Source organism: Caretta caretta, chromosome 25 (assembly GCF_965140235.1).
Source record: "Caretta caretta isolate rCarCar2 chromosome 25, rCarCar1.hap1, whole genome shotgun sequence".
Classification (NCBI taxonomy): domain Eukaryota; kingdom Metazoa; phylum Chordata; order Testudines; family Cheloniidae; genus Caretta; species Caretta caretta.
In genome coordinates this window covers 14,744,563-14,770,316 of record NC_134230.1, presented here as the reverse complement: position 1 = coordinate 14,770,316, position 25,754 = coordinate 14,744,563, and the positions used below count along the sequence as shown (strand labels likewise).

Below are 25,754 nucleotides of genomic sequence, written 5' to 3'. Positions count from 1 at the left end.
CATGAATCCATGGGATCTTTAAGGAACACAAGTAGAATCAGGGGCTCAGTTTTGCACCTCCATCAGCACAGCGACCTCTACAGCACTGGGGCAGATACAAGAACACCAACCTTTGCCACCACTTATCCCTTGAGGACTTCCAGTCAAATATAGGCCTGACTCAACTCTGCTTAGCTCTGAGGCAGGGCTGACGAGGAGGAGGGGGGAGGAAGAGGGGGTAGTTGTACCAGGGCCCTAAGCATCTGTAACGGGTGAAATGGAAGGGGATCCCACTGAACATGATACATTAGGGCAGTGGTTCCCAAACTGGGGTTCGCAAAATGTTACAGGGGGTTCTCGGGGGAAAAATTCCCTAATGGTGGACAGAGCTGTCCCTAGGGACCCCGGGCAGCACGGGGGCAGCACGGGGCCAGCAGCCCAGAGCCCCCGGACTTCCAAGAGCTAAGCAGATCAAAGCAAGCATATCTATCCCACTGAGGAGATTTAAACTTCAAGACTCCTTATAAGAAATGGAAAGGGAGGTGGATATTTTCTGCTGTTTTTAAAATTAAATAGGCAGCTAGTATTGTTTTAAAAATTATTATGAAGAACAAGTTTAAGCTTTGTTGTAACGTGCGTTGTTTGCCTGGACTGCTCAAGACCTGAATGTTTGTGTAGGAGGAACTCTCTGAGTTGGCTTCTTAAATACCTTTATGCTGTTTCACATCTGATACTCCTTGATGAAACATAGGAGCCTTGTCTTCTAACAGGCTTATTCAAAGTGATACAAGCTACGAAAGTGAGATCTTGGAAGAGTGTTGCTGTTTTCATAATGTAATAAAAATAGTGTCATGATAAATAATTAATAATAAATAGTGTATAATAAGCATGTCATAAAAACAAATTTTATATTTCCAAGATCACTGCTTTTATAATTTATCCTCAGGTAAAGGAGAAAATCCCTGGAAATATTCATTTTTAGGAGGGGGTTCAAGAGACTTGACATTTTAGTGAAAGGGGTTCACAGGTTGTTAAAGTTTGGGAACCACTGCATTAGGGCCTGCTCAGAGGAGACCACAGTCTAAGACAAGGTGGCTTCAGATCTGTGGTTGCTCAATGGCAGCTATCCCCACCCCAAGCGTTAAAGCTTTGGCATTCGCTTCCTCTTGTCTACCCGAATGGAGGCTGAGGCCTAGCCAACTGCTCTGCCTTCATCCGAGAGCCTCTTTCTACTCTGCTGCGGTCCAGCACAGGAACTGCCTGCTGCTTCCCCCAAGCTTGACTAGAGATGGCCGCGATGGAGAGCCTGTGTTGTGTGTACCCACGTACGTAAACATGACAGACACATGATGGCTGAAGTGGGATGACATTCCTCTTTCATGACCAAAGGGGGACTTCAAAAGCCAAAGCCAGTGGGGACTAGAAAGAGGTTTTTTTTGCTCTCCCCTAGCTTTTCTCTTGATCTCAGTGCATGGGAGCTCATAAGAAAAACTACAGAACTACTTCCCCTGGGTTCTTATCTCAGCCTCACAAATTCACTACCCTCAGAACATCAGGGCACAGAACTTGCACCAATAGGCACAGGTACAGGCCCCCCTCAGCTGAGCTAAAGGAGAATCCCCATCATATGCATACACTATAGGGCATATGACACACAGCTTAGGTGCTCTGATCCCAAGCAGTATGTACAGTGTCCTGGATTCAGTTAGCACACACATCCACTGGAAGGGGGTGGAAAGGAGGTATTCCCAATCTGCAGACGGAATATTTGCAAATAAATCCTCTCTGGGAAAGGAGAAAGGAAGGTAGGAGAGGGACAAATTTCTGCTGAGCAGGTTTTGCACAAACACCAGGTATGAAGCAGATTTATTAGGATCAGACAGAAAGCATTTTTCACACTGAAAAACAAAAGGCTTCATAGTATCAAAATAGCAGCAGGATATTGTTATTTATTATGTGCATTTCGGGTAGGGCCTGGGAGCTTCCAAAATGAATCAGAGCTTCTTAGTGCCAGGTGTTGTACAAACACAGAGATGGTCCCTGCCCCCAAGAACTTACAAGTTATATAGGACAAGAAACAGCAGGTGGGTGGAACAAACTATGGACAAAGGAAATGAGATGCTGAGTTTGCATGGGCCAAATAAAGGAGAGAAGTATCAGGAGCCCTTCCTAGCCATTGTAACAGGGGTCAGGCAATGGCCAGTTTGGGTAACATCAATGGGCAGGCTGAGATTGGGAAAGTGGGGTATGGACACACAATCATCCTCTGGAGTTGTCACTGGGTACTGAACACCTGACCTCTAGTGCTAAAGACAGTGTCTACTGCTTGAGCTAAAGGAGTAACCCTGCTAGCTGTAATAGGCTCTTATCCCCAGTGGTGCAGCCGCTAACTCACACTGATCACTGTCACCACTGAATTAAACAGAGAACAAATGATTACTCTCCCAGACTGATTATCTAGATGTAAAAACCTCTCTTCCCCATTTAATCCTTTCACTGCCTTTAGGACAGGCCTGGGTCCCCAGCAGTATTATCTTGTGCACCATCAGAGCCCACCAGATCCAGCTGGGGTGAGCCCCTGCTGTCCTGTTCAGCAGTAAAGTGGTTAAAGCAAGCACATACTCAGCTTGTGTTTTTCTTAATAGAGTCAGGTGTGGGTGGGGTTCTTAGCAGCCCTTGGGGGAGCAGGATGAGGGAGCCATTCCTGGTGGGGATGCTGGGGCAGGATTCACAGAAGGGAAATGTTGCTGGCCAGGAAGGATGGGGGTTAAGCAGCCCCCCCCCCCCGGATCCTCTAACGGGCCGACTTGATGACTTTGTTGATCCACGGCAGGTATCTGGAGATCTTGGTATAAACCGTTGGGGTCTTGCCGCATTCCTTGCTGCCGAAGGAGACCACGCCTTCAGCCACACCGTCGCAAACCAGCGGCCCGCCCGAGTCGCCCTGCAGACGTGACACATGAGAGCCAGGCTGCATGTTAACAGCACAGGAACCACGGAAGCCTGATCTCTCTCCTGTCTCAGGGCAACTACCTAAGGTACTTCTATGGTCCCATTGTCACAGTATCTGAGCACCTCTGACTCAGATCTCTGACTCAACCCTCTCTGCCCCTCTGCGAGGTAGGGCAGTGCTATTGTCCCCAGGTTACAGAGGAGGAACTGAGGCCCCGAGAGAGCAAGGCCCAGATCTTCAAAGGCAGTTAGGCACCTAAATCCTCTGGGAGTCAGGTGTCTAAACCCCTTTGATCTGCACCTAAGTGACTTGACCATGGGCATACAGGAAGCCTGCAAAGGAGAAGTTCCAAGCTAGCACCCTAACCTCTAGGTCCCCCACTTCTCGCTGCATCACCCCTTGAACTCAGTGGGCCTACCTGCATCTCACGCAGTCACTTTCACCAGGGCAAAGAGGGGGTGAAAGGCTGACAAATCAGACTAGCAGCATTTTACGCTCGCTGAAGGAAGCCTGCAGTCCAATGAGCCTGACAGCCGAATCTGGATCTTAATGACGAATGTGGGAATTACCACACTGGATCAGACCAGAGCTCTAGGATCTGTCCTCCTACAGTGCCAGCTGTTTATAGGTTTAAGAAGCTGTGAAAACCCCAGGAGTAGGCTGTTATGAGATAATGGGTCCCCAGGCAGCCTTTCTTCCTGACCTCTTATAGTTCGCAGTTGGATCATGCCCTGAAACATGCAAATTTATATCCCTTCACCCCTGACCCCAAATCCCTATTATCATAACGCCAGATATTCCTATTATCCACAGAAATGTCCAGTTCCTTTATGAAACCTGCTATGCTCTTGAGGCTATCCTGTGGCAATGAGTTCCACAGGCAGATCACCTACTGTCTGCCTGTAGCCCAGCCTGGTCTGGTCTAAAACACTCAAGAAATGGACTGCTGATTGCATTACAGTAAGGGGCCAATCAGTTACCTGGGAAGAAATTCCTCAGGGTTTCTGGGATAACTGTGTCTCGGGTAACTGTGTCTCTGGAGCCTGTCTGCTACTCATCAGGCCTCTCCTCAGTGAGCAAGAGAAAAGAAGGTACCTGGCAGGCATTGTGCTCCTTGTTCCCAGCACAGATCATATTCCTGGTGATTTTCCGCTTGTGGACTGATGCGCAAGAGTCCCTAGGAACCAGGGTGACGTTCACCTCCCGCAGATTCGTGCTGCGCTTCCCGCCATCCCTGGTGTGTCCCCAGCCCGCAGTGCTGCAGGCAGCCGTGCTGGGGATCTCCCTGTCCTGCTGTGGAAGTTTCACTGGTTGGACTTCTTTATTGTAGGGAACAGGGTTGTTCAGCTGCAGACAGTGGGAGAAAGAAATTAACAGAGCACACGTCCTCATTCAGTTGCTTAGCACAGGACCTAATGCCCTTTTTGTTTGTCAGTCAACGCTCAAGGGATAGAAGGGCTTAGGATGACCAGATATCCCAATTTTATAGGGACAGTCCCGATTTTTGGGTCTTTTTCCTATATCAGCTCCTATTTACGCCCCACCCCATCCCGATTTTTCACATTTGCTGTCCGGTCACCCTAGAAGGGCTCTGGGAAGCATCTTAGCCTGTCTGCTAAAGGGCCTGTGATGGCCTAACGTTTTGGGTTTGGTGGAGAGACCATAGACTCAGATTTCAGTGCAGTTTGGGCCTTTGGCTGGAAATACACATTTCAGCCACCTCTGCTTTAAATACACAGTGGCTGCCTTTGGTGGAGCCCGGTGCCCTCTAGAGGGAATGTCAGACATTTTTATCCATTAGAAAATAGAGCCAAGATTTTAAAAACCTTGGGAGTCCAAATCCCTCTATTTCAGAGAATAAATAAGAGAACTGGACACCCAGCAGCACCCAGGGACTTCAGTGCGTTTGAGAATCAGGCCAGGTGCCTAAACATGGATTTAATTTCAGCCTCTATTTCCTCTCCCACCTTTTGCGTGTTTAGATTGTGTGGGCTTCCAGCAGGGTCTGTCTCTTAATCTCTGTCTGTTCAGAGCCTAGCACAGCGGCTCTCAGTTCAGATCCCAAGGTACTGATGTAACACAATCTAAAACATAATCTCCCATTTTTTAAAACTTCGGTCCCACCTGGCAGTAAGAACCATGAAACCAAAAGCTTTTGTAGCCTGGATTGTCAGCGAATCTGTTTTTTTTTATGATGTATTTGTGTGTTTCTTAGCTTGAAATTATATCCCCTCCCTTTCGTAGGTAGCCTATCAAATGCAGGTTGTGAAGCAGAGATGCAAAGCGATATCTGACAAAGAGCATGCTGTCAGTGACACCAGAGCACCCTGAGACTGAAAAGGTACATGCAAGTGGGACATATACAGCAGGGCAGATGTTGAGCCCCCTTGTCCTCATTCCCAGCGTCAGAAATACCATGTCTGCAAAGAACCGATTAAATGATTTGCACGAGCCACTTTGAACAAGGGTGACGTTCACCTCCCACAGACTTGGGAGGGCAGTCAAATGACCTAGAGACCATGGTCCTGGTTTGTCCTTGGCTTGCAACTCACTCAGTCATTTACACCAGTGCAAAGAGCTACGATTCGGTAGCACTTTGCGTGGGTGCTGATGCGTGCAGCAGGTGCAGGGCAGTGGAGAATCCAGCCCTGGAGATGTTAAGTAGCCAGGCAAATTGTCCCATTGAGCAATTCCAGGGGAGCAAATTATCCCATTGGGCAATTCCAGTCTCTCAGGTCATCATTTTTGCTACATGCTCCTCTGTCCATGGAGTGTAAACTCATCAGCCCTGGAATATTAGCCATTGCCAAAGAACTAGGATATCCCAGCAGCAGGAGAAGCCTGGCTTCAAATAAACCTCAATTACTATCACACAGGCTTTGCTTTCTTTCTTTCTTTCTTTCTTTCTTTCTTTCTTTCTTTCTTTCTTTCTTTCTCTCTCTCTCTGTCAAGCTGGTGATGTGGATTTGGAGTGATCCCTACACTCCCCAGCTTTCAGCCCTTGTGTTTAACTGTGATGATGACCCCAGGCTCCCTGGAATCGGGTGAGAACTGGGAGGAGGCACTTACTTGGACCAGCATAATGTCATTTTCCCAGGTGGTCGGGTTGAAATGAGGGTGTGGGCGAAACCGTGCGATGTCCCATATGTGGTTGGATGAGTCGCTCAGCAGCTCAACCCCCAGCACAATCAGGACTCGAAAGTTTCTGTGAAAAGCAACATTCCCGTGAACAGAGAGCCATCAGTGGCAACCCAGAACCCTGTGCACTGTCCTTGAGCCAGGCAGCGTGGTTCTGTGGCTAAAGCAGAGGGGCCCCGAAACAGAACACCAGGGTTCTCAGCCTATCTGCTACTGGCCAGCTGGGTGAGCCCTTCAGTAAGTCACTTTTCCTCCCTGTGCCTTAGTTTCCTCATTTGAGAAGCTATGACTGAATAGTGCAGTGTAAGAGCATGGGGAGAGAGACGCCTGCTAGATAGCTAAGAATCCTGGATGTGCAGTGTGTGGAGGAAGAGGGGACACACTGGGACTAGTTCTTCCTTTATATGCAGCCCATGGTGCAGGGTGAGTTTACGCCTACAGTGCCCAAGGAGCCTATTTCCCAAGAACCTTCAGCTGAACAATCAAGGCACCCACCTGGCACTCCTGCAATGGGCTGCGGTCATCACCCACTCTGGCTGGATCAGGAACCCATCACACAGGATTTCCTTATAATCGTTTTCCAGGATGGCCATGTAGGGCCTGGAGTGATTCACCACTTTGCGTCCCCCGAGGATCAGAGCATCCTGCTTGCCTGTGAAGGGGAGAAAACAGAGTTTGTCTGCTGTCACCTGGCAGAGCGGAGAGAGAGCGGACGTCAGGATTCGCACTGTCCACTGATCTGAACATCTCCACGCTGCTTCGGGACAGCGGCTGGGCCAGCCGAGTGGCGAGAAGGTCAAGTTCAACCCCAGCAAAGTGGCACAACCCAGGGCAAAATTTGACCTGCATGTAAAATCGTGAGGGTGTCTGCCATTCCGGCCAGCCATGTGGACCTGGCTAAGGAGAGTCCAGCTTTCACCAGGGTCTAGAAACCAAAGCCGTGGAGATGGGTGTGGTGAGAGATAGAAAGAGACCTGCGCCCAACAGCTAAGGAGTCGAATGCAGGGAAACCTGGAGGGAGCAGAAGATTGTGCCCCCAGTGTCACAGGGAGCATACACATCTCTACCGCTGTGCATGGCCCCTGTGATCTCCTCTAAGGGCAGAAGACATGATGTCGGAAACAGCTCCCCCGCATACACCCACTGCCTCTCGGCCATAGCCCATGTTAAAAGAGTGGCTGGATCAGGCTTTCAGCACCTGGTTTGGATCTCACTGCAGCAGTCACCAAAGCCTGTGCAGTGCCAGGTGAGGGAGTGAGCTGTGCGGGGTTGCGTTGACACAACTCCATGACTAGTGCAGATCCCGCCGGAGAAACAAGAGCGGGCCCAGGTGTGCGATTCACTTACCTGCATGGCTGGAACACACCAGCAGCAGCCCCAGCAGGACAATGCAGGATCCCTCCATCTCCTGTGTCCTCGAAGCGTGACTGGGCTGAAATAACAACACGGCCGGGCTCTTATGCCTTTGAAGGGAGCAGCAAATTGCTTGGATCAGCATGAAGGTGCTTTCACTGCAAAACGGAAACCACAGAGCCACAGAGAGTAGAACCGTGCACAGAGGAGATGCAAGAGAAGGCGGGATGAGGCCAAGTCTAACAGCAGAGTCCGTGCTCCATCGTGCTCATCGCCTGTCCCCGCTTCAAGGACTTGGGAAAACAGAGCCCCCATGGTGCATTCCCCTTGGGAATGAGTTTGCAGGGTCTCAGCTCACTTCCTTATGTACAAGTAAAGCCAGGGCAGATGCCAGGGCCTGATCATCTTCCTGCACGTTTGGGCAGGAAGGGGAGCAGAGGTGGAGAGCAGGACGTCTGTTGTGTAGTGTGGAATTGGGTGGTCTCCCTTTAAGTAATTTGTGAGCCCTCGAGTGGTGCTCACTGGGTTCTAGGTTTTAGAATCCAGCCAGAGCAACAGTATGTGTGTGCATGTAACAAGGCCCTATATGTTGGGTGTTGTTAGTAACATGGTTATTTGGCTAGTGTGCCAGTTGTTTCTTTGTGCTATTACTGTTGTGTAAAGAGCAAAGTACACAACTGCCTGTGTTGAGAGGGTGTCATGCAACATCCAATAAGCAGCCTTGATCCCTGGTGAGCCGGAGGCCCCCAAGCACCAGGCTTCTGTTGACTCCAGAACCCTGATGGCTGCTCACCTGCGGCGCGCTCTGCACCTCCGCTGGGACTGAGTGGGCTGCATCGGGAATGCACGGCAGTCGGGCTTTGCCCTGGAGGTGACTGGGACGGGCAGCTGGTGAGATGGAGGTTTGTTTATGTACCTGTCCAGCTCCAAGTTCAGAGCCACCAGACCCCCTGGATGCCCCCCACATCTCTTGGTGTGTAACTCAGACATGGATCTGCCTTGGTCTGGGGAAGCAAAGTTTGGGAGATGTTTGCTGTTTCTTTAAGTCCATCCAGCATCCATCTTAGTTCCTCTCCTTGCCATCTCCAGAGGCACCAAGGCCCCCAGGGAGAACCCACAACTGGGCACGACCGTTTTCCAATGAACCTGGCAGAGCCTGCGGCTGGGTTTTTGTTTTGCTCTGTTGAACTTTGCCATCAGTTTGAAAGTTTCCCCCTCCCTGGCAGATACTACAAACCAGCAAGGCTCAGCTGGGATTCCCACCCCGCTCCCATGCAAAACCACCACAGACCTCTAGTCCACCAGGTTCTCTTTTCTTTGAATGGCTCCTGGCACTAGAACTGGCATAATGAGGCTGTGAAACTTACGGCCACAAGATACTGACGAGGTCAAGAGCGAGGGGCTGTAAACCCCCCTGCTTCAAGAGGTAAACCAACCTCTAACCCAGGGGTCGGCAGTCTTTCACAAGTGGGGTGCCAAGTCGTCATGTATTCACTTTAATTTAAGGTTTCGCGTGCCAGTGATGTATTTTAATGTTTTTTAGAGGGTCTCCCTATAAGTCTCTATATTATATAACTAAACTATTGTCGTACGTAAAGTAAACAAGGTTTTCAAAATGTTTAAGAAGTGTCATTTAAAAATTAAATCAAAATGCTGATCTTACGCTGCCGGTCCGCTCAGCCCGCTGCCGGCCTGGGGTTCCATTCACCTAGGCCGGCAGCGGGCTGAGCGGGGCTGGTGGCCAGGACCCCAGACCAGCAGTGGGTTGAGTGGCTCAGCCCGCTGCCGGACTGGGGTTCTACCCTGCTGACTCCTGCCAGACGGGGTCCCAGCTGCTGGCCCCTCTCAGCCCGCTGCCAGTCTGGGATCCCGGCCCTGCCCACGTAGAGTGGGTACCTACCTTCTCCTTGGTTCTAGCCATTCTCTTCCTCTCTCTCTGCACTGAGCCGAGGGTGGGAGTGCACGGAGTACAGGGCTGGGGGTGAAGGAGCAGGCTGGGGGTTGGGGTGCAGGGTATGGCCAGGAGCTAGAATGAGGGAGGGGGCTCAGGGTTGGGGCAGGAGGTTTGGGTGTGGAGTGCTTACCTGGGCAGCTCCCATTTGGTGCAAGGGGAGCAGGTGGGAATGTGGGGGGTGCAAAAGTCAGGGCATGGGGGGTGTAAGAGTCAGGGCAGGGGGCTGCGGGTGTGTGAGGAGGGTACAGGAGTCAGGGCAGAGGGCTGGGGGCATGTGAGGGGGGTGCAGGAGTCAGGGCATGGGGTTTGGGGGGGCTAGGTATGTGTGGGGGGTGCTGGAGTCAAGGCGGGTGTGGTGGGGGGTGCAGGGGTCAAGACAGAAGGCTGGGAGTGTGTGTGGGGGGTGCAGGGGTCAGGGCAGAGGGCTGGGGGTGTGGGCTGGGGTCATGGGGGTGATCCCAGACCCCTGCCCAGAGCGGCTCAAGGCAGGTGGCTGGAGGGGATATGCCCTGATTCCACCCGCTCCTCTCCTCCCTCGCAAGGGCCATCAGCTGATGGGGGCAGGAAGGGAGGGGAGGAGGGGCAGGACCCCAGCAGGCTGGAAGAGGTGGGGGAGGGGGAGAGGAGGAGGGGCAGGAACCCAGCACGCTGGGGGAAGAGGCAGGGGAGGGGGGACCTTGCCTGCCCTGCAGCAGCAGCCGGCAGGACCAAGCTTCTTCACCCTGCCCCCACAGTGGGGGGGGAGGGGGCGGAGAAGAGTGGGCCGGGGCAGGCAGGATTTTTAATGGCAGGCTGCTGCCTGCCGGGGTCCCGGTCTGGGTTCGGCAGCGGGCTGAGCAGGGCTGGTGGCTGGAACCTGGCAGGCAACAGCGTGCCATTAAAAATCAGCTCACGTGCCGTCTTTGGCACACGTGCCATAGGTTGCCGACCCCTGCTCTATACGATGGCAATTAGAAAAAATGACTCCATAACTTCCTACTGTATAGATCTTACAACTTCCTCTGAAGCAACCAGTGCTGGCCACTGGTCAGAAATAGGATGTTCTGATCCAATCTGGTGATTCCCATCTGTATCAATAAGCGGGGAAACTTGCAGCCTTCCCGTCAGACAAGGAGACTTCCCATGAGCGTTGAAGCCAAATTCATCCCTGGTGTAGCTGCTGCCTGGAAGTCAATGAAGCTACGCTAGGGATCTGCCTCCCAGTGGATGGGTTGGGGCAGGTGAGCATGGCTGAGAGCTGCAGGGAGTGCCGTGAGGACATGGGAAGGGTCTCTCCACCAGCCAGAAGGCAAGGCCCGCAGCCAGGGACAGCAGTAGAAAGCTTTGGAGGAGCCCCTGCCTTGGAAGGGAACTAGGAGGCCTGCAGGAGGGATGGCTCCTGTAGCCTGGGCAGGCTGGCATTGAAAGGAATTGGGACTCGTGCTTGCTCAGGAGTCCAGTGAGAGGGAGGAGGAAGCGGTACCCTCCCCCACCCCATCTCCTTTTGCCCTGTGCAAATGAACCCGTGAGGCCAAGGACTGGACTGGAAGGGGAACGGCAGCTTGGTGAGGGAGGCGTGTTGCTTGGCCCCAAGTGACGAGCATGAGGTTGCTGGACGTCTGCCTTGTTTGGTTGGCCTTTTGTTTAGCCCTCACTATCCAACAGTGTGTAGGGAGGTTTGGGGAGGGGGGGGGAGAGAGGGAAGGGATTCTGGTTTGCCCAGAGGGGCTAAATCACAGAGCAGCATGAGAATCTCACATCCAAAAGCAGGAGAGTGAAGTGCCACCAGAACATGAGACAGTGAGTTAACCATGTGGGGACACTGAGGAATGGCCAGGTCTGATGTGGGATGAGGAAAGATCCTGTTACACTCTCCTCTTCCCTTGAATCCCCCCAGTTCAACCCCCAGTGTGTCACATCTGTGCAACCCTGACGACTCTGGGGACCCGCAGTTATAATCAGTTCCTTTTATTGCAATATTTGTGCTCACTATTAACAGCCACAGTGGTTCAGGTTTGCTCCGGATCTGGCTTGCGCTAAGGAGGACAGAGTTGACAAGATGCCACCTGAAATCCAGCCTTGAGCCCATCCTGTAGGGTGACCTACCTCTTCCTACCCCCTTGCAAACCGCCCCTTTGGCAGGCCAGACAGGAGAGCTGGGCCAGGTGGTTTCCAGGAGCAGCCGTTGTGTTGGTAGAAGGAGTCAGTCCTCCCCTCTCCGGGATGCTGCTTGCAGGGGAGTGCTGCACTGAGCTTATGTGATTGCGAGGAGAGCTGAAAGCAGGTGGGGGAGGCAGCCATATAAGCTCCCGCTGTCCGGTTATATTGACGTTTGCAGTGTCCGAGTGCTCTCTGCCATGCTAGCAGCTAGCTCTGCCCTGGGGAAATAGCGTGGAGTCTGCTGTGTGCCCCTGCGGGGGCCAGGCAGCCGGTCCCTTCCAATCCAGGGCCGACCCGTCCGCCTTCAGTTTGTTAAAGCCATGACTCTCTCGATCCAGTCGATGTAGGGCGGGATCCGGGTGTAGATTCCGGGCTTCTTGTAGTTCCCACAGACCCGAGAGCCAGCAGCCACCACCCCTTCGGCAATCCCATTGCAAACGAGCGGCCCGCCGGAATCCCCCTGGAGAACCAAGTCACCGGATCAGCCTCAGGGTGGAGGTCAGTTTGCCACATGCCCCAGGTGGCACTGGACCTCTTCCGCCCCCTTCTGGGCCGGCTCAGCAGCCAATGGCTAGCGCTGGGAGCCAGGCTGTCTGCCAGCCTTCCTCTCCCATCAGCCCCACGCTGGGCGTGGCTGCCAATCACCACCCTTCCCAGAAGGGCGTCTGTTACATACACCTCCCCCCCCTTGCCTAAGATGGGGGGAAGGGGGAGAAGCTTACCCTGTGTCTCCCCATTATTTGTATTGCAGCAGCACCCAGAGGCTCCGGCTGAGATCAAGGCCCTATCGTGCCAGGTGTTGCACAGACCCGTAACATGACAGACCCTGCCCCAAGGAACCTACAGGCTAAATAGACAAGGGACAGGAGGGGAAATGGAGACACAGAAGAGCAGAGTGGTCGGCCCAGGCACACATGGCAGAGACAGGAATAGATCCCGAAAAGAGATGGGACATTTATAGGGATGTCAGGAATATTCCAATTTAATAGGTCATCATTAATTATGATGAACCTCAGGCTTCAGGGCTTGAACTAATCCCTACCTATTAGATCAGGCTGAGACTGAATGTGGGGAGGGGGAACAGATTGTCCCACATCTGCCTACAGTGGAGTTCTTGCACGTTCCCCCGAAGCAACTGGTTCTGGGCTGGCCCCTGTTATCCCCTGGGCTAGATGGACCTGGCAAGTCCTTTGTACCGAACTAGCTTTTTTGGTTCCCAATTCCATTCCCTATCCACTAGGCGGTGTGGTCTCTTGAGCCGTAACACAGTGCTTGGATCTAGCCCCTGTTAGTACCTCCCCACCCTTCCACCCCTCGCTGAACGGCTCCATTCATTTTGAACAGAAAACAAGTTACATGGAGTTAAAAAAATAACCAAACTCCCCGCTTCAAGGTAGCAAGAGATGTATAACTTGCGTGGCAGCTGCCTGCCGGGTAGCTTCCTGGAAGATAAGCTAGAAGTTTTATTAAGCACCTCTGCATGTTTGCTCACATGCTGATAATTATCTTGCATTCAGCTTTGCAAAGTGTTCATGGGCAGGGAGGGCAGCTTGGTCAAAATGCTACAGACTTGTGCTGCCACTCCCACCTGTGGCAAGTGGGTGTCTAATGCTCTGGAGTGAGGGCGGGCACATTCGACGCCCCCCTTGCACAGGTGGAATGGGTGAGGTGGGGCAGGACCTGATTCTAAGGGTTTGGCTACATGTGAAAATTAATCCAGGGTGTGAGTTTAAAGCAGATTAACTCCATGGGTGGATGCGCTTATTCTGGAATGAGAGTGCCTCGTGCAGAATCACCTTAATTCACTGGTGCATTAGTTTAATCCAGTGGATTAAACTAATTCAGAATAAGGGCACGGCTACCCTTGCAGATGTAGAGCGCTTTGAGTTTGTATTTTCCACTGCATGCATCCGATGAAGTGAGCTGTAGCTCACGAAAGCTTATGCTCAAATAAATTGGTTAGTCTCTAAGGTGCCACAAGTCCTCCTGTTCTTTTTGAGTTAAACCAGCTTTCGGAGAGCGCAGTGGGGAAAGCGCTGCAGTCTGTCCACACTGACCGCTGCAAGCGCACTGGCTTGGCCATATTTGTGGCACTTGCAGCAGCATTGGGAGCAGTGCATTATGGGCAGCTATCCCAGCATGCAAGTGACTGCAACGTGCTTTTCAAATGGGGGGGGGTGGAGCATGACAGGGAGTGTGTTGTGTGTATGTGGGGGGAGAGAGAGTGGGTTTTTGGGTGGCTGAGAGCATGTCAGCATGCTGTTTTGCAAGTTCAGACAGCAGCAGACCCCCCTCCCACCCCTCTCCCTCACACACACACACACACACACACATAGCATTCCACACTAATGGTTGCTTTGTCTCAGAGCAGATAATCAGCCGGCAGTCAGAAACGGAGCTTTCAAAGGGCATATCTGCATTCCTGCAGAGATTCAAAAACAATGACAAGAGTGGCCACTTGTCTTAAGGGGATTATGGGATGTTTCCAGTGGCTGATCAGAGCGCAGTAATGCAACACCTCGTTCACACTGGCTCCGCGGCACTCCAGCGGGGGCACAGCAAACGTTATTCCACTCGCCGAGGTGGAGTCAGAGCGCTCTACATGCCTTGCCAGTGTTGACGGGTAGTGAGCTAGTGAGCCCAGGGCTCCTTTATTGCGCTGTAACTCGCAAGTATAGCCAAGCCCTAAGTGTGTCCACACATGGAGTTATCAAAAATAGTTTACTCTGTAATAGCTCCTCGTGTGGACAAGCCCTAAAAGCAGGGGGAAAGGATCCAGGCTTTTAGTTATTCCCCTTATTCGTGTATCCAAGTGAGGCCGTTTGGTGAAGTGGCTTCGGATATAAGAGCCAGGAGATCTAGGGAGAAATCCTGGTCCCATTTACTTCAGTGGTGATCCAGCCACTGATTTGCAGTGTGACCAGTGGTAAGTATCTGTGCCTCAGGTTCCTCATCTGTAAAATGGGGCTAATAAGAGTGACCCACCTCCGGGGAGCATTTTGAGATCTATGGGATTGTACATCTGCTCCATACAAACTAGGACTTTGCTTCCTCTCTCTTTCCAACAGCAAGGGAGTGACATTCAGGGCCTGATTCTGCTCTCTTACACAGGTGCAAATCAGGCCTGACTCCAGCGTAAGAGGAGAATGAGACCCCAGAGCTCTGCAGGGAGACAGCAAAGGACCCAGGACTTCAGAAGTTACATGCTTCTGTATTTACCCCAGAGGGCAGGAGGACAGGTAGGCTACCAGAATAATCACACACACACTCCTGCACAGATACCCACGCATACATACACCTGTTCTCACCGATACACCCAAGCGCATAGACACAGCTCTGACCCCCCGCCCCTCCCGGCAAGAGGGCTGAGCCGAGGGATTTCCCCCAGAGATAGATACCGGGCAGGTGTCCTTCTTCCTGGAGTCGGTGCACATCATCTTCTCCGTGATGGTGTTGTCGTGGTGGATCCTTAGGTTGCATTTCTCCCGGCTGATCACCGGACGCTCCACCTGCCGCAATTTGTCAGGCAGCTTCCCGCTGTGGCTCATTTCACCCCAGCCGGCCACCTCGCACATGGTGTCAGCTGGGACATCCCTGTCTTGCCTCTGGAAGGGCAGGATCTTCACATGCTCGTTGAGGAGCGCTTTCTCCTCTAGCTGATTTGGGAGGCAAAGAGGCAAGGGTCAGTCGGGGTGAGAGAGACAGACTCTGTATGTGTAACGCTGCCCCTGGCTGGGCTCTCTGCGGGGATAAAACCTGGGACCTCTGGATCTTCCAGCAGGAGTCTCTCTACAGCTTGAGCTAAAAGGACCAGGAAGGGACTCACACCTGTACGGGGTGTGGCCACTAGAGGGGGACAGAGCTGCGCTACCTTAGCACAGGTTACGGGGCGATCACCTGGGAAATACCTCAACTAGGGGTGACGGGACACAGGCGCCGACTTTCATTTTTCCAGATGGGTGCTCCACCCCCGCTCTGCCCCAAGGCCATGCCCCCACTCCACCCCCACCCGAGGCCCCACCCTTGCTCTGCCTCTTCCTGCCCCCCCTCCATCCCCTTCCCCCAGCACCTTGGCGGGTGGCTAATGGGTGCTGAGCACCCACTACTTACCCCGCCGTGGGGGCTCCAGCCCCAGAGCACCCACGGAGTCGGTGCCAATGTGACTGGAGTCCCTGCTGCAGCCGTGTGATCGCAGATGCTTTGTGGGGAGGGTTCTCCCTCCACTGGTGGGGAGAATGGGCCCTATCTTTGCCGGTGCCTTGGGCTTCATCCTCCTCTCCCTTGCCATGGGGTGAATCGGGGTGACCCCAGCCAGGGCTGTCTGTGGGGTATCAAGCCTGTTGGATCTCAGCCCAGTCAAGCAAGACTCAGCTGTGAAATCAACAGGAGTTCGGTGCCTTTGAGGAGCTGGGCCTGGCCCGAAGCCCACAGGAGTCAGTAGGAGTTTGTTCCCCGCATTGACTCCAGTGGGGTCTGGGAGGCGCCATTCCTGCAGCAGGGGATGGTGCCGGTGTGGGTCATGCGCACCTGGAGGAGAAGGAGGTCGTCGTCGTAGGTGTCCGTGCTGCTGCCGGGGTGGCCGATCTCCGCACGCACCCCATAAAGGCGCTTGTGCGGTTCTGGCTGCGAGAGAGAGTGGGCTCCCAGGAGGACCTGGAACGGCTTGCCGTGCCTGCAGTCGAGATGGAGACGGTAGCAGGAGGCGCTCTGCTCACCCACAGCACTGAGCTGCAAGACCTTTCCGCTCCCTCCCGGCTGTACAGTTCACCCCGATGGACAGCGATCGCCAGTAGTCAACCTCTGCCTTTCCCCAGCCATGGAGAGTCAGCCCAGACTACCCTGCCTGTGGGCCCAGCCCCAGCTAGGAAGGAACATGTGCTCCTTGGGTGACAGGGGAATCCAGCCTCGGTGCTTGTTGGGCCCTGGGCTTTCCCTTCATAGTGATCCTCAAACGATCCTAACCCGGGGCTGGAGCCATTGAAATCAACGACAAACCTCCACTGACTGCGATGGGAGTAAGATCTGGGCCGTGCTCATCACTCCAGAGACTCCTGTATCCCCTGAAATAAGTACTGGGGTCTGTGGTAGAACCAGCTGGCCCCAGCCTCCATGCCCTGCTCTTCTCCCGCCCCGCGCTCCTGCCCCATCAGATGCGAAGGCCGGTACTCACTTGTCTTCCAGGCAGTGAGCTGCACTCAGCACCCACTGCTCGGCGATCAGGAACCCGCCACACACATGCTTCCCATCCACCTGCAGGGAAGCCATGTAGGGTTTCAGGTGGGGAGGAGCTTCGTAGCCCCCGAGAATACGACCCCTGGGGCTACCCACTGATGGGAGGAGAAATAGAACATTAGCCACTGAACCTGCTCAGCCCAGCCTTCCTTTCCTGTGGAGCATCTCCCTGAGTGTTAACGGGAGCTGGGTGAGCACATCCAGAGCAGGGCATCTAGCTAAAGGACGTATCGAGCCCTCATCCCCAAGGGGGTCTGAGCACCTTCTCTTCTGATGGATGAGAAACAAGAATTCTGTTTTGTGGACGGTTTGTGTTCTCCAGCGAGACCTTTAGAGGCCCACCTCAGAGCAGCCAGCTGGTTGGGGCGCTCCCCTGGGGTGGGAGAGAGACAGATTTGAGACCCTCCTCTGCCTGATTCAGTTCCAAGGGTGCGTTTGCCTTCAAACACAAGGAGGGGGAACTGCAGGGCAGACAGGCTGGACCTTCAGCAAGCGGTCAGATGTAACGCATCTGTATCGTCACATACGAGTCTCTCTTGCAACAGGCTGAAGTTGGTCCATGATGAGTCAACTGGTTTCTATCACCTGCCCCCTGGCTTCAGACTGCCTGTGCAAATAATTTTGCCTGGCCTCACAGTGCAGCCAGTTGGATTGTGTCTGCAGAGCTCTGCTGGCTGGTTGGACAATCATCGATTTTTTTTTCCTGGACCTTTGAAAATCTCTCTTCCCTTCAGCAACTTGAAGAAGAAGAAACTAAAAAGAAAGCCCCACGTACAAATCATAAGATGCTTCTAGGTGTTTCAGATGAAGATTTTTCCGAATGTTCTGCAGCAGTGGATCGACTGCATGCTTGGGAGAATAGCAGGAGGCCTTAGTCAATATTCACCAATGGCCAGTACCTGCAGTTGCAAAGAATCTGCCAATGGAAAGATCCGCACTTGATTCTAGTACATGATCCCAACTCAGCGACCTAGAAGAATCTGAATAGTGCCCCCCCAGTCCGCCGCATCTCAGTCCTTGGTATGGAGGAAACCTCAGCTGTAGATCCATCCGGCAACAGTCACCATGGTATCCTAATCCAAGGGGAGGCCATGTTGACTAGTGGCTAGCACAATGGGCTGGGACTCAGGAGACGCAAGTTCTGCCACTGATCTGCTGGGTGACCATGGATAAGTCACTTCCCTTCTCTGTGCCTCGCTTTCCCCCTATGTAAAATGGACCCTTCCTTTGGAAAGTGCTTTGAGATCCACAGGTGAAAAGCACTTGGGATTATTATTATTAGCATCATCCTACTTATACCCCAAGATGCTTTTTGGTTTCCAGGAAATCAGGTTCTATTGCAGCAAAAAAAACAGGGCAAGCGAGTTGATTCCACACCCAAACTTTTCTGTTATCAGTTCCACCACCCTCATCTCTCCCCAGATGGGCAGGGTATTTAACCCTCCTTCCCCCACCCACTCACAGTTTTGCCCCAGCAGAAATAAGTTTTGTTCTAAGCCTCCCTCAGTTTACCCGCATTGTCTCAAACTGCCTCCCCTCTCCACCCTCTGCTCAGTGCAGGACTCCCTGGCTGAGTATCTCTGGCCTGTGCTGTGCAGGAGGTCAGATGATTTCTTTTGGCCTGAAAAACTAGCTGCAGCTGGCGCCCTCTGGGAGTTGTGTCCTGAGAAGCCACCCTAGCTTATGGGTTTAGGCGTTTGGGAGATAGAGACTGATGAAGCTGCATTGTCTATAAGTATGAGACAGGGATCTAATCCAGCTTCTGACCCAGATTCGCTGTGTGAGCTAGGCCAAAGCAGTCCACCTCTCTATGCCTCAGTTTCCCTGTCATGATGGGGGTCGTGAAGTGGAATTGTGTATAGATAAGATTAGATAGAGGGTTAGTAAAGTGATTTGAGATCCTCAGCTAGAAGGGGCTAGAGAAAGCGGTGAAATGTACTAGGTTCCCCTAGGCCTGCTGCTGAGGCTATAAAGTTAAAGCTCATGTGTGTGGCAAGGAAGCACAGATATCTAACTGCTTCACTTATTGTGTCAATTCTTAGCTAGGCATGCCCTGCGGTATCCACCTCACATGCAGTCCCAGTCTCTGCCATGCACAGATGAGTCAGAAAAGAGAACAGGGAGTATGGGAAGGATCAGAGAACGGATGTACTCACCACACACCGAGATGCCCAGCAAAACAACCAGAGCTAGGAAGGGCGAAAGGTGACCCATGCTGGCTACAGAGACGCAGGCCGATCTGTCTCTAATTCAGGGGATGTGTCTTGTCCGGATAGAGGCAGCTCTGCTAGGAGTGAGAGCAGAGACCTCCTTTTTATAACAGAGCTTTGGGGGTGGGGGATGAAGGGGAAAAAAGGAGATTTCCAGGAAAGAGAGAGCTGGGAGGAAATATGCAACAGCTGTTGAGCTCTCAGCCTGGAATGGCCTTTTGGTTGTAGCAGTGCCAGGGGCTAGGGAGAATCTCATGATTTCTCAACACAAACAGCCCAGGGAGGACGCAGCCCATCCCAGCTGCTGAACCTGGCATCCCTAGAAGGGGATTTCTGCATTGTTTGTTTGCTCTTCAAACCTGAAAGGGCAAGCACAGTTCATTCCCCAACTGCTCATGTTTGAAGAACAAACAATGCAAAAATCCCCTTCCCTGCCCTCCCTGTTTCTGCAAAACTGAATGGGCCATTGAGTGAACTTCCTCCTTAGCAAAGCTCGCTCCAGGATAAGCCAAGTCACTGGAGGAACTGCTGCAACCTGATTCCTCTCTCTGCCACCTGTGCTGGGGAGGAAGCCAGGACTTTGGTCTCCAGGGCTGCAAGCCAGCACCTGTTTTTGCCCCTGTTAAATTCAGTGGTGGGGTTATTGCACCCCTCTGATAGCTCTAGACATGGGGCAAGGCCGGGAGACAGAACTTTAGCCAAGGGAAGGGGGTTTAGGGGAGGCATTGTCTGAGATCTCAGGGAAGCTGCCCTCTGGCTAGTAGGGTAAGTGGCCAAGTGACACTGGTAAATAATCTGGAATGTAACTGGCCAGAAAGAAAGGTAAAGATCTGGTGTGAGTGAGAGGGAGAAAGTGTGTGTGTGTTCAGAATGTTTGTAAGAATACAGACATTGACATCATGTTTTAGAGAATGTCACGATTTAGGGCCAGGTTCCCAAAGGGGTTTAGGCCTAAAATGAAGCTAGGTGCCCGGGCCTGCATTCTCACAGGTGTTTGGGCCCCTAGCACCCATTTATTTCAATGGAAATTAGGCACCTAAATACCTTTGACAATCTGGGCTCTAGTAACTTCCAATGGGAGTTAGGCACCTGCCCCACTGTAAACCCCACTAGGCACCTATCTGCATCTTTAGGCACTTAAATACCTTGGTAAATCTGGCCTTTACGTGTCCCTCATGGTCGCCTCCATCAGTATTCCCCAGAGCCGAGTCCGTGCGTGTGTGGGACCCAAACTCTCATGACTTGGGGTACTCAGCTCTAAAATTAAAATCTGAAGATAAAACTGCCCTTGGAGCAATAGATTTAGAAGCAAACGGAGCAATTTAAAGGGTCCCGGCCCAGGGGCAGTGGGTGCTGTCAACAGAGAGGCATCAGCGGCTGCTGTAATGGGGCCTCAGTTTCCTAGGGAGCTGGACTGCAGCACCCGAAAGGACCTTGGATGATTTTTATCACAAGGCAAGTGAGTCCTGCAGTACTGGCATGTCTCGCTGTAGAAGGATGGCCAGTGGAGAGGAATCTGATGTGTCTGGCAGAGATAACAAAGAATGAAATATCCTGCGAGGGAAATGCAGAGGTGCTAAGCCAGAGAGTGGAAGGCCAAGCCCCTGCCTGCTGGAGTGATCAGCGGAATGAATCAGTGTTTGCCACGCAGACCGCAGAGGGGTGTGGTGCAGCCTCCCATGTGAGCTCGTCCAAGTTCGGGATCCAGCACTCCTTGCTCAAGAGGCCTCCTCTGGTGCAAACTGCAGCCCCTCTGCAGCTGCATGGGTCCGAGAGTTCAGATGAAGTGGAACCACAAGGACCCAAGTCAGCCAAGAAGAGCGAAGTGGCTTAGAGCTGGTCAGTCCACCCCAGGGGGTAGGGGGCTTGTCTGGGACTGGAGAGACCCAGGGGCAAGTCCCGTCTCTGTTCTCAGACTTCCTAGGTGACCTTGGGCAAGTCACTTAGTCTTTCTGTGCCACAGTTCCCCAAATATAAACGATGGGAGGCTAGCCCTGCTCTACCACACAGGGATGTTGTGAGGGCCGGAGAAATACTCCAGAGCCCGGGATCTCACAACCTTTTTCTTTCTGAGCTCCCCCCCCCCCCGGCTATAAAAACTCCACGGCCCCCCTGTGCCACAATAGCTGGTTTTCTGCATATAAAAGCCAGGGCCGGTGTTAGGGGGTAGCAAGCAGGGCCACTGCCTGGTGCCCATGCCAAACCTCCCCCACACGAAGCTACACTGCTCAGACTTTGGCTTCAGCCCTGGGTGGTGGGGCTTCAGCCCCATGCAGTGGGGCTTCAGCTTTCTACCCTGGGCCCCAGCAAGTCTAAAGCTGGCCCTGCGTGGCGGCCCCCCTTGAAACCTGCCCGCACCCCTGGTTGAGAACCACTGCTCTTGAGAGAGGGGAAAGGGAGGGAGCCTAGTGGTTTTAGATCATGCCCATGACCGTAGTATCGGAGCGCCTTCCAGTGGTGCAGTAAGCACTGTGACGAATGCCTGTCACCTGGTGTGTGTTCTCTCCTCCTCTCTCAGGCCGGTTGCTGTGCGGTGCCAAGGACCGTGATGATTTCGGGGGGGCCTACGTTTATCACAGCGGCAGGGATCCGTGGTACATGGCAAGCCCATGAGATCCACCAGAAGCATGGAAGAGAGCGTGCGGAGGGGCAGAGAGCGTGGTAAAGAAATGAGCTGGGTTAGGGGAATCTTATTCTCCTGCCATTCTCATCTGTACCACTAGGTGGGGCTAACACCTCGGTTCCCATGCCAGGCTTGATTCATAGCATATCAGGGTTGGAAGGGACCTCAGGAGGACATCTAGTCCAACCCCCTGCTCAAAGCAGGGCAATCCCCAATTTTTGCCCCACATCCCTAAATGGCTCCCTCAAGACTTGAACTCGCAACCCTGGGTTTAGCAGGCCAATGCTCAAACCACTCAGCTATCCTTCCCCCCAAAACTAGGTTTGACTAATGCTTCAGAAGGGGCGCAGAGTCACTCCCCAAAGAGGGGACACATTCCACGCATCCCTGCTGTGTTTTCATCCCCTTTATCCTGGGGGGAGGGACGGCTGGCGTCTTGGCCGTAGTTCTGAAATTCCGGGGGTTGCGCCAGAATCCTGTCAAAGAGGCCAACAGCCCCACATTTTAGACTTTGCCTGGATGAGCTTGGAGAGAGAGAGAAACCACCAGCCCGATGGTTTCAGTGACAAGAAAATTAATTCAAACACAATCCAGTAGAAACAACTGTTTGTAAACGAACAGGAAGAGCTTGCAACCCAAATATTGGAGCTGGGTCGGCTTCCGTTTCAGCCTGGCCTCACCTGAGAGCAGACCAGTGAAACCTGCTTCACACTTGGATGTAAGACGCTCTCGTTACTATATTACATTTCTAGAGTACCTTTCATGTAAGGATTTCAAAGTACTCTGCAGAGGAGGGTGAGTGTTATTATTACCTTCTTTATAGGGAGGGAAACTGAGGCAGGGAGAGGTGAATGAAGTACCTTGCCCAACATCACACAGCAAGTGAAAGGCAGAGACAGGAAGAGAAGAGAACCCAGGCGTCCTGACTTGCAGTCCAGCACCTTATCTTCCTGTCCATCTGCCTTTTATGAAGAGTTTGGCAGATGTTTGTAAGCGGTCCACCTCCTTGGTATCTAGATACAGTACCAGAAGTGGTTCTGATCTCGGATCAATTTTAGACAACCTCCCCCTAGCCTGTTTAAATAAGACATCAGAGCCTTTATAGTGAGGTCAGGAGCTCCTGAACAGCCAATTTAAGCCAAGGACAGACATTGTTCCTCTTATGAGACTGTTTCAAGCCCTGGAGACAAACGTGTGGCCAAACCTGAGCCTGCGGCTCTCACTAGCACTTCACCCAGTGAGAGCCCTTTGTAGATTTCATGGGGGTAATTTAGTGCACGTTTTTGACATAGGGATTCATTAGGAAATGTATCACATTTCCTCTCCTTCCACAGCTGCCACCCGCGTTGGCCTTCTCGTTCAAATAAAGTGCACGTGGGAAGGTGAGGGGGATGTACGGTAAGTTTCACGCCCAGAGACTGAGGATGAAAGAGAGCTATGGGACTTTAATAAAAGCCTCCCACCGGCTCTGATGTGTATCTGTGTGAGAGAGAGATTCCCAGAATTGGGCTGTTCAAAGAGGAAGGATGGAGTTGTTCTATTTTTCCCCAAGGGTGAATATAAAGGGAACCTGGCCCTTTGCTCATTGATGGTTGTGTAATACAGGAGGAAATCTGCTGAAGTCAGTTTCAGTGCGAGTTTAGGATCACGCCTGCTCTGTGCACTGAAGTTCCTATAAAGGTTATGAGCCAGATCCTGATAGTATAAAGTAGCTGTGAAGCTATGGGATCTGGCCTCCTGAGGATTCCCCCTCGCCATGACGGTCCTTCTGGGGTGCAGAGCCCCCATGCATTATTCTCCCTTGCTGCTCCTCCTTCGCACCCCCCCAGCATAGGGGGAGTTCCCAGAAGACAAGGGGCATGGCTGGGGCAATCCCTATGCTGCCAAAACAGCCCCTTGAGATTATGAGTGTAAATTGGAGCAGCTCTGAACTTGCTTTAATATATGCTGGCAATTAGACAGGCCCCAAATCAGGGAGCTCAAAGCTGGCTTAAAGCCACCTTTACCCATTCGCCTTTGGGTTGTGTACAGCTCAGCCTGGCCAAAAGACTGGGGGTGGGAGAGAGACTGTGGCTTGGATTAGCTTTGAGGATCTAGGCCTGTCTGTTTGCTATCCCGCGATAAAGCTGAGGGTGGAGTGCTGGGTTTGTTCCTTACATAAGCGGAGGTGACAGCAGTATTCTTTAGAAACCTTCCCTATATACAGAAAGCCTCTCTGGTTTGCCTGGTTTACCTGGGTGAGTATTGTGCTAATTTCCCTAGGGTGGAGGCTGTGATGCCAATGCTGGATCAAGGGAAAGAGCTTAATAATAATAATAAAAAGAAAAGGAGGACTTGTGGCACCTTAGAGACTAACCAATTTATTTGAGCATGAGCTTTCGTGAGCTACAGCTCACTTCATCGGATGCATACTGTGGAAAACACAGAAGATGTTCTTATACATACAAACCATGAAAAAATGGGTGTTTACCACTACAAAAGGTTTTCTCTCCTCCCACCCCACTTTCCTGCTGGTAATAGCTTATCTAAAGTGATCACTCTCCTTACAATGTGTATGATAATCAAGGAGGGCCATTTCCAGCACAAATCCAGGGTTTAACAATAACGTCCGAGGAATGGGGGGGTGGGGGTGATGTCAAGAATTATAACATTCATAAACCAGTCGGAGAACACTTCAATCTCTCTGGTCACGCGATTACAGACATGAAAGTTGCAATATTACAACAGAAAAACTTCAAAACCAGACTCCAGCGAGAGACTGTTGAATTGGAATTCATTTGCAAATTGGATACTATTAACTTAGGCTTGAATAGAGACTGGGAGTGGCTAAGTCATTATGCAAGGTAACCTATTTCCTCTTGTTTTTTCCTACCTACACCGCCCCCCACCCCCCATTCCTCAGACATTCTTGTTAAACCCTGGATTTGTGCTGGAAATGGCCCACCTTGATTACCATACACATTGTAAGGAGAGTGATCACTTTAGATAAGCAATTACCCGCAGGAGAGTGGGGTGGGGGGAGAGAAAACCTTTTGTAGTGGTAAACACCCATTTTTTCATGGTTTGTATGTATAAGAACATCTTCTGTATTTTCCACAGTATGCATCCGATGAAGTGAGCTGTAGCTCACGAAAGATTATGCTCAAATAAATTGGTTAGTCTCTAAGGTGCCACAAGTACTCCTTTTCTTTTTGCGAATACAGACTAACACGGCTGTTACTCTGAAACCTATAATAATAATAGTAATTAATCCTAGCTCTTCTCATCTGTAGATCTCAAAGCACTTTACAAAGAAGGCCAGTATCATTATCCCCATTTTACATATGGGGAAACTGAGGCACAGAGCAGGGCAGTCATTTGCCCAAGGCCAGCGAGTGGCAGAGCCAGGAACAGAACCAGGTCCCCTGAGTCCCAGTCCAGCCTGTTTGTTTAACTTGGCTCCCAAGTGACTAAGTCTGAAACATTTGATGAGAAGCGTGATCTTTCCTACTGAACTAGCTCACACATTGTCTAGCAGCAAATGTAGTTCTGTGTCTGTACAGCACCTAGCACAATGGGGCCATGGTGCACGACTGGGGCTCACAGGTTCTTTGGGAAGCCACAGAATAACAATAATATATCCCAAGGCAGAAGATCAGGACTCCTCTCCCCTCCCGCTCACTCCCCATGTAACAAACTAAATTCTAGTTTTACAACACATGAAATCCAGATGGTGCCAGGTCAGGCTCCAACCCACTGCAAGCCTGTAGCTTGGCCCAGCCCACCAATGTTCCGATTACAGAGCACGTCACATCCCACTCTGTCAGTTACAAAAACAACAGGCTTAGCTTTGGCAAAGGTTCTTATTGCATCACTCAAGTCAGCTGCTCACACTTAAAAGTTGCTCAGCAATCAGAGAGGGGGCAAAGGGATAGAAGGGGGGTGCTCCGCATGGGGAGCTACTGAGACATGGTGAGGAGCAGGGAGCTGTCTTCAGGCGGAAAAGGGATTGAGGGGTGGAGGCCAGCAGCTTGCGGGTCCCTTGCCAGCCGCCAGGGGTAGCTGTTCCAGGATCTGGCCTGACCACCCCGGTTCCTATCTGCTGCCCAGCCTAATCCTGGGTGTCGCAGCGGTCAATCCCACCCCTCTACGTCCCACTTTCATCTCCACCCCTCGCCCAGTGCATGCGCCCAG

General features: G+C 52.1%; 2 protein-coding genes and 1 long non-coding RNA gene across 3 annotated transcripts; 1 reads left to right on the top strand and 2 right to left on the bottom strand.

The window, feature by feature from the left end:
- Nucleotides 1-1,908: 1,908 nt before the first annotated feature.
- On the bottom strand, nucleotides 1,909-7,583 carry LOC125627053 (mast cell protease 1A). The gene is made up of 5 exons (XM_048830779.2): nucleotides 7,418-7,583; nucleotides 6,566-6,722; nucleotides 6,002-6,137; nucleotides 4,028-4,279; nucleotides 1,909-2,923 (listed from the first exon to the last, which is right to left on the bottom strand). Exons 1-5 carry the CDS (start codon nucleotides 7,566-7,568, stop codon nucleotides 2,774-2,776), a joined length of 846 nt encoding a protein of 281 aa, XP_048686736.1. The 5' UTR covers nucleotides 7,569-7,583; the 3' UTR covers nucleotides 1,909-2,773.
- Nucleotides 2,920-23,925, top strand: LOC142070112 (uncharacterized). The gene is made up of 4 exons (XR_012666066.1): nucleotides 2,920-3,017; nucleotides 5,177-5,273; nucleotides 14,628-14,755; nucleotides 21,477-23,925. It is a non-coding gene; the product is annotated as an uncharacterized LOC142070112 (long non-coding RNA).
- LOC125627055 (complement factor D) lies at nucleotides 11,309-19,075 on the bottom strand. Its single transcript, XM_048830782.2, has 5 exons — nucleotides 18,905-19,075; nucleotides 16,687-16,843; nucleotides 16,044-16,188; nucleotides 14,915-15,172; nucleotides 11,309-11,976 (listed from the first exon to the last, which is right to left on the bottom strand). Exons 1-5 carry the CDS (start codon nucleotides 18,960-18,962, stop codon nucleotides 11,821-11,823), a joined length of 774 nt encoding a protein of 257 aa, XP_048686739.2. The 5' UTR covers nucleotides 18,963-19,075; the 3' UTR covers nucleotides 11,309-11,820.
- Nucleotides 23,926-25,754: the final 1,829 nt, after the last annotated feature.

Excerpts from the sequence above, each read along its gene's own strand:
- LOC125627055 (XM_048830782.2), bottom strand. The coding sequence starts at position 18,962 with ATGGGTCACCTTTCGCCCTTCCTAGCTCTGGTTGTTTTGCTGGGCATC. Across the intron at positions 16,189-16,686 it reads GCTCACTGCCTGGAAGACAA|GCACGGCAAGCCGTTCCAGG; the intron begins GTGAGTACCGGC and ends TCTCGACTGCAG. Across the intron at positions 15,173-16,043 it reads ACGACCTCCTTCTCCTCCAG|CTAGAGGAGAAAGCGCTCCT; the intron begins GTGCGCATGACC and ends CTCCCAAATCAG.
- LOC125627053 (XM_048830779.2), bottom strand. The coding sequence starts at position 7,568 with ATGCTGATCCAAGCAATTTGCTGCTCCCTTCAAAGGCATAAGAGCCCG. Across the intron at positions 6,723-7,417 it reads GGTGTGTTCCAGCCATGCAG|GCAAGCAGGATGCTCTGATC; the intron begins GTAAGTGAATCG and ends TCCCCTTCACAG. Across the intron at positions 2,924-4,027 it reads AGGAGCACAATGCCTGCCAG|GGCGACTCGGGCGGGCCGCT; the intron begins GTACCTTCTTTT and ends TCACGTCTGCAG.